The 7,078-nt window shown below is 57.0% G+C and overlaps 2 protein-coding genes and 1 non-coding gene across 3 annotated transcripts; 1 reads left to right on the forward strand and 2 right to left on the reverse strand.

Annotated features, from left to right (window-relative positions):
• Positions 1-437: 437 nt before the first annotated feature.
• TERB2 (telomere repeat binding bouquet formation protein 2) lies at positions 438-4,268 on the forward strand. The gene is made up of 7 exons (XM_003209310.5): positions 438-508; positions 840-921; positions 1,517-1,662; positions 1,830-1,891; positions 2,239-2,327; positions 2,419-2,510; positions 2,956-4,268. The coding sequence occupies exons 1-7, from the start codon at positions 445-447 to the stop codon at positions 3,123-3,125; spliced, it is 705 nt and encodes a 234-aa protein (XP_003209358.3). The 5' UTR covers positions 438-444; the 3' UTR covers positions 3,126-4,268.
• Positions 4,245-6,389, reverse strand: RPS17 (ribosomal protein S17). The gene is made up of 5 exons (XM_085233525.1): positions 6,168-6,389; positions 5,873-6,024; positions 5,658-5,763; positions 4,543-4,608; positions 4,245-4,366 (listed from the first exon to the last, which is right to left on the reverse strand). Exons 1-5 carry the CDS (start codon positions 6,168-6,170, stop codon positions 4,286-4,288), a joined length of 408 nt encoding a protein of 135 aa, XP_085089651.1. The 5' UTR covers positions 6,171-6,389; the 3' UTR covers positions 4,245-4,285.
• On the reverse strand, positions 5,149-5,280 carry LOC116217115 (small nucleolar RNA SNORA71). Its single transcript, XR_004161137.1, has one exon. It is a non-coding gene; the product is annotated as a small nucleolar RNA SNORA71 (small nucleolar RNA).
• Positions 6,390-7,078: the final 689 nt, after the last annotated feature.

Raw genomic sequence — 7,078 nt, forward strand, 5'->3', positions numbered from 1 at the left:
AACTGAGTGCTGCTCTGGCTCCGTGGGAGGCTGTTCTGGTAACGTCGTCCTGCTGGGTCCAGCTGTACCTGGTGGGTGCAGATCTCAGCTCTGGGTGGGGTGATTTATTGCAGTGCTTTCATGGATGAAGATTGTGTTGCTCGAGGTTGACGCAGTTCTGGCTTGTTTTGTAGACTGCTCTGTTATATTTGCACTGTCTATGCTGAGCAATAAGACGTATGCAAACCTCTGTCTTTCTGCTTTGCTCCAAACCACGCTTTACTCAAAGATGCATCATTTGCTGACGAGCTCTTCGCCTCAGATTAAAATACCTGAAAGCAGGGTTTGGTCTGAACATTCCTGGCAGGAAAGCTGCACTCCCATCCTTGGGTCCCTCCCTTCCCCCCCCCCCCTTCCTCTTACCCCTCAGCGTTTCCCGCCGCTGCCCCTCAGCTTCCCGCCGCCATGTTTAAGGGCTGCCAGGCCTGGTTCTCCCACAGCGTCCAGCCTGGCCCCCGGCAGCTGTGGGGTGAGCCCTGGGGGTGCAGGGGAGTTCGTGGGGCTGTCTTGGGGTGTGTGGGACACGCTGGGGTGGGGGGGGCATTGAATGAGGTGGGGGATTCACAGTGGAGTGTGGGAATGTGTGGGGACGCGTTGGGGTGTGTGTGGGAGTGAGCTGGGCTGCACTCACGCAGTGGGGCACGAGGGTGTGTTGTGTTGGGCACAAGCCGGGACCACTTGGGGTGGGGGGTGCGTTAAGGGCCGAGGACACTATGGGTGTCTGCGGTGTGTAGGGACACACCGGGCTGTGTGACATGCGGGGCTTCCCCTTCGTCCTCAGCCCGCTCTTCCTCCTGCAGTGGCTGGCGGAGGGCTGCTCACCCGCTGGCAGGACGCTGACTATCTCTTCAGCAGCGATGCTGCTCACCCCGATACCCGCAGGTTGGTTCTGTCCCCGCTTAGTGCCACCCCCTGTGCCCAGCACACACCTGGGAATGTCCTGTTTGGGGTTTGCCATCTCCATTGCTCGCTGATGGTGTGCTGGAGGGGCACTGCTGGTTTATGGGGAGCAAAAGGCAGTGGAAGTTCAGCTGATGTCAATACTTGCATTAACGCTGATGTTCCCCAGCAATGGGGATGGCGTTGTGTGGCTGTTGACATGACTTTTTATGGGAGAACAGAGCAAGGCAGGAGCTGATCCATCTGCATTCACACCAGCAGAAATAAAACCTGCCTGGACTTAGTGCTGTGCAAGACCTCTGTGCAGAACCAGCTGATACCTGTAGCTGGGTAAATGGAGGCAATGGGACAGACCTGCTACAAAAGCTTGGGGTCTGAAATACAGTTGGCACCATCCCAGGGCTATGGGACAAACAGGGAAGTAACCACAGGCAAAACAAAACAAAACAAAACAAAACTGAAACAAGCAGGAGATAACAGAACACAAGTGCTGATTCCAGGCTGACCAGAGCCAAAGCTTCTTCCATTTGGCTTGTAGTTGTGCTTACCTTTAGAAACCACCCCTTTTCTTTCCCAGCATACACGAGAGCCTGGAGTACCTGGATGGCAGAGCTACAGTCTTCCATCCCTCTTACCTCTCGGCATGGCTGAACAGCAGCACTGCCAAGCAGCAGCCCGTGGCTCTGGGGCACTTCGTGCTGCCCCCCATCTGCCTGCAGGAAGGTGAGGGGCAGTGCCCCATCCCCTTGCTCCGAGGGGTGATTTCTTCTGCTGGGAGCGATGCCTCCTCCCCAGGGCTGAGGAATCGGTGCCCCACTGCTCAGGGCTCAGTGCTGCTCAGTGAGCTGCTGGGCTGCTGTTACACTCATTTATTTTTTTGCTCACTGCAGAAATCAGGAGAAAAATAGGTAGATTTCTTTGGGAGCAGATGGATGATTCCCTTGTGGAACAGGTATGTGAGAAACACCCCACGTAGGTGCTGTAACAACTTGTGTCAGCTTCTAGTGCTGCTGCCCACAGCTGTGGGTGCCCCATCCCCAGCGGTGACAAGGCCTTGGGTGGGCCCTGGGCAGCCTGGGCTGGGGGCAGGCAGCCCAATGCAGGGGTGGGGCTCGGGGGGGCCCTTCCAATTCTAAGATTCTGGGACTCTGGCTTTCTTTCCAAATCACTTAGCTCCCACTGCATGCTGTCTTCTTGAGGTAATTTCTCAGTACGTTTGAAGCAAAAAGTATTGCTGGATTGAAAACTTTCTTGTGAATGGTGCACCATTTTAAATGAACTCTGCACTGATAATCACAGCCTGAAGAAAATCTGTCTGATGAACCAGAGACAGTGAGCAAGGAGTGTGAGCAAGGAGATGGGGAGGATGCACAGAACCTACCTGAAAGGTATTTCTGGCCATAGCAAGGGGACTTGGAGGTGTCCTCATCTGTTAGAAGATACCCAGCACAGAGTAACACACGATTCCTCCCAACACAGCAGTGAAGGAAAAAGGGGCTCAAGAGCATCCAGCCAGGAAGAAGCTCCATGCCATGCACTCCAGGAATACCCAATAAATAACATGGTGACAGGTAATGTGCAGCTTGGGTAGGCTTCTAAGAAGTGGAAGGTAGCCTGGAAATGGTTGCAGATGCTGGTGGAGCCAGGGCCACCCCCAGGGATTGCTCTCTACCTGCCAGACCCTGAAACTGCCAAAATTCACCCAAAAGATTGTCTTGGGTTTTATTGACACTGCTGTTCCTGATGGCTCTGCACTGCTCGTTGCTCACTGTTCTGATTTGCATGGTGTGTGCAATCCCTGGTGCAGAATCATGCAGGTATGGAGGTCCATCGTCCCGGGTTGCCCCTGGATGTTGATGTGTATTCCCAGTTGTTACAAACTCCTGAGAGCACAGCCAGCCTTTGCGTAACTGAGGGCAGAGCTGGGATTGCACCTGAACACTTCCCACATTCCATAGTTCTCACTTCACCCAACAGAGTAACTCTGGGCTTTAGAGCAGCACTTTCCATCCCTAGGCTACACCTCTGCCCATGACATGAGGAAATACACTGGAGAGCTACACGACTTCACTCCTGGCACCGCGGGTTACATCGCCTACTGGGTTCATCATGAAATCAGCCTTTGCTCTGATGTGAAAACTAAAAAAATTCTAAGTAACAGGCAGCTGTTCTCAACAAAACCTTAACTGAGTGCTGCCAAACACCATCAGCAGCTATGGCAGTTCAGTTCTGTTTACCAGCACCCTGTGGTTGCTGCAAGTAATGCTGCCTTCCTTACCTTCCTGCAGATTGATCGTTATTCCAGGGGGCAGCCTTTGTTATCACTGCATTTTAGTGACATAGTGAAGAGATTGGTGATACTGAGCTGCAAATTCCAAGTTAAATCCCTGCGGTGCTTGAGGAAGCTCTAAGCTATCCATGTTTAGTTTATTCTGCTGACAGCTCAGTACACTTTACATACCTGCCTGCATTTGTTGTAAACATTTTTCTCCTAACTATTGAAAGCAACTTCCACAGCAAACATAAATACAGGTGTATCCCCCAAAGAGCAAATCCTCTGCCTTTTCATTTGTGTGGGTACTTAACATGTGTCCCATGGCTGCCAATGGTCAGGAGACCCTTTGGCCCAGGGCCTCCAGGGAGCCCTGTGGGTTGAGTGGGTTCTGAGCACAGACTCCAATCTTCTCCTTAGCAAAACCCACGTAAACCACAGGCTTGAACACAAGTGCAGACACTGATCATGGAAAAAGTAGGGAAGGAAACAGATTGAGAACCCTTATCTGCTGGAGGACCCAGGAGCATGGCAGGGACTGGTAGGTCCTCCACACAGCAGGATGGGAGTTGTGGGGTGAATGCAGCCCTCTCTGGGGACAGTGGTAGGAGATGGGGGGTCCTCCTGGGGGCTTCAGGGCCTGTCTCCATATGGGCTTCCATCCCCCGACAGCACATTGCTCAGCTCAGTTCACTCCCCTTGTAGAAATAAACACAAAGAGACTTTTCCTCTTCCATCTAAGCACTGAGAGATATGGTCAGAAAGACAGCTTTTATTCTGGCACAGCACGACCTTGTGAGCTTCCCACTCAAATCTGGGAGGCTCTGAGGTCACTCCATGTTTGCCTTCTCCCAACCGCGCACCACCACCCTAACATCAGTAAGGACACTGCCAAGCAACAGCTCTGCACTCTCACCCCAAACAACCAGGAAGGCGTCAAGTCCTCCTCACACCGTGACACCTCAGATGCAGCACCCAGGGAGGCCCTCCGCTCCTCCCCACCGTGGGCTTTGAAAGAATGAGCAGGCCGAGCTGGTTTCCCACATTTATTGTAAAAGCAACATAACGAGTGGCTCAGAGAGCGCCTCGCGGCGTTTTGAAGTTCATCCCCACGGTGGGCTGCGTGACCTGCAGGTTGGACAGGCTGCCGAAGTCCTGAAAAAGAGCCTGGGGTCAGCGGTGTGCCCAGGCCCAACAAAGGAGGAGGCAGAGCCCTCCCAGCCACGGGGACAGAACATTCCAGTCTGTCAGTAGCCCCAGGAGCACTGCTAGGGACATGGTCACCACCTGGGCTGGTTCCACCAGGCCGCAGGGTGGCCTCAGCTACTCACCAGGAGCTTCAGCATTTCCTTGGTGTCCGGGTCCACTTCAATGATCTCCTGATCGAGAGCAGAGACCTGGGGACAAAGGCGAGACAGCAGAAGTTTGGCTGTGCCGTGGGGGGGAGCCGATTCGTTGCCCCCACCAGAGTGAGCCAAGAGGAACCCAATCAAAACACCTCACAATTCTCCTCTCCAGACCTCAACCTCTGTGCGCTCCCTTCCACTATAGGCTACACCACACCAGTAAGAAACAACAAGTAGGTTCAGCCTGCAGCTCCTTCCCTGCTCAGGAGCTGTGAGCTTCATAGCATCCTGTCCCATCTGCAGCTGAGCACAGCCCCCTGCAGCAGACACAGCTGACACCCAAGGGCTCTGAGAGCAGCTGCACAGTGCTGCTCTTTTCCAGACACCAGGAGTGAGGAATTACACCAAACCCAGACACCGGGCTCATCACTCCATCCCAGCCTACAAAACTATCTGCTTTCTCAGATTTAAAATAAGCAAACCAAACACCAGCAAACTAGGAGAACTGAAGAGCACAAACAATCAGACTGAAGGCTGCTTTTGTGCAGCACAGCAGCTAACAGGAGATCAGGAAGAGGGGCAGGAAGCCGATGTCCGAACGCTACAGGGTTTGGGAGGGATGGCACAGACCCAACCAAACACGGGAAACGCTTTCGGGTTCCTCTCCCTGCACTATCAATGACCGGGCCACGCAGCAGACCACGATCACTTTCGAATGCAGGTTCGGGGAGCGCGGGGGTCCCCGCGGGGTGGGTGTGCCGTGAGACCGAACCACGGCTGCCCTTCAGCGACATCTGCTGCACGGCGGCTTCGGGCCGTGCTGTGCGCCGAGGAATTGTTACCGAGCTTACTTTTAGCTAAGAAAAGGAAGGGCAGCGCCCTCCGGCCGGCAACAGCGCCGACTAAACGAAGCCGGCAGCGCCCGAGGGAACGCCGCGCTGGGCTGCGGTGCGTCCCACCTCTGCCCCGTACCCGGCCTCACCGGAGTCTCTCCTCGGGGACGCGCTCCACAGCCCGGCGCTTTGAAAGCACCGCTCCTCATTAAACAGCCCCATGCCGCAGCCCCAGCCCCGAGCCCACGTGAGCGCGGCCGGCCGCACCTCGGGCACGTAGTTGTCCCGGCGCTCCCTCTCCTCCTCCTGCAGCTTGATGGAGATGCCCCGGACGGGGCCCCGCTGGATGCGCTTCATCAGGTGGGTGACATACCTGCGGGACAGGCGGCGTGACGGGGTGACAGACAAACAGACAGACACACACAGCCGGGCTGACCCCCGGGGGCCGAGCACGGCAGGCTTCCGCTCCCCCCAGGCCTCACCCCGCGATCTTGTTGCGCAGCTTCTTGCTGGGGATGATGGCGATCTCCTCGCACACGCGCTTGTTGGTGTGGAAGTCGTTGCCCAGACGGGTGTAGTACTTCTCGATGATCACCCGCGCCGCCTTCTTCACCGTCTTCGTCCTCACGCGTCCCTGCGGGGACACGCACCGCCGCTCGCCAGCCGCCCTCCGCCCCTACAGCCCGCCGCCCCCCGGCATCCCGCCCCGCGCTCCGGAGCCCCGCGAGGAGCCGCCCCGGCGGCCGATGGCGGCGGATGGCGGCGGCCGGGACTCACCATGGCTGCGGCGTCCGCAGAGAAAGAGAGCGTAAAGGACGGCCGGAAGCGGGAGTGGACGCCGGAAGCGCGCTGCGCGCACAGCGCCCCCTGGCGGGCAGGAGGACCGCGCTGCCGCGGAGGCCCTGAGGGGGCGTGGCCTGGTACCTCGCCGTGTCCCCGTCGAGCACCGACAGCGTCCCCCGGAGGCCGCGCTGCGTGAAAGCGGCCGGCACGGCCTCGTCACCGAGCCCAGCGGCCCCGAGGCCCCGTTTCGGCGCTACAAGCCTCCCGGCGGCGCTAAGGGCTGCGACACGGCCCAACCCCCAGCAGCCACAGGGCTCCCACCCCGCTCTGCGGCCCAGAGGCACCGTTAGCCACTGCCAGCCACCACAACGGGGCTAATGAGCACCAGCCCCCTAAAGCCAAGCCTGAGAAAGGAAGGAGACGCGTGTAGGGAACCAAGGGCCCCCCGCACCCCAGGGCACTGGCCACCCTCATATCAGAAACCCGGGAGCCCCTATGGAGCATGCGCAGCTGGTCTCAGCCCTTCAGCGGGCTGAGCGCAGGGGAGCAGCCCTCCATTAGCCTCATTGAGAAGCAAGCTCCAGCTGGAGCCTCGGGCCCAGGGCCTGAAACTGCATCTCCCAGGTCCTGTTCCGGTATCCGCCTCACTCACAGAACCAGAGTTATCTCGTCTCCACCTCCAGGAGATGACAACAACTTTAACCCGGGAGCAGAGAGCCCATCCCCCAGGTGCACATGGGCAGAAAGAAGGGAGCACAGAGGGCTTTTTTGCTGCAACGTGTTTATTATGTGCCAAAAAGTACACCACAGCTTACTCCACGCGTCTGTAGGAGAGTGCAGTCTTGCCTGCATATACTACAATGAGGTAGAGACTTCACACACAGCTTCACGAAAACCCCACAAAG

This window comes from Meleagris gallopavo, chromosome 12 (genome assembly GCF_905368555.1).
Source record: "Meleagris gallopavo chromosome 12, MGAL_WU_HG_1.1, whole genome shotgun sequence".
Classification (NCBI taxonomy): Eukaryota; Metazoa; Chordata; class Aves; order Galliformes; family Phasianidae; genus Meleagris; species Meleagris gallopavo.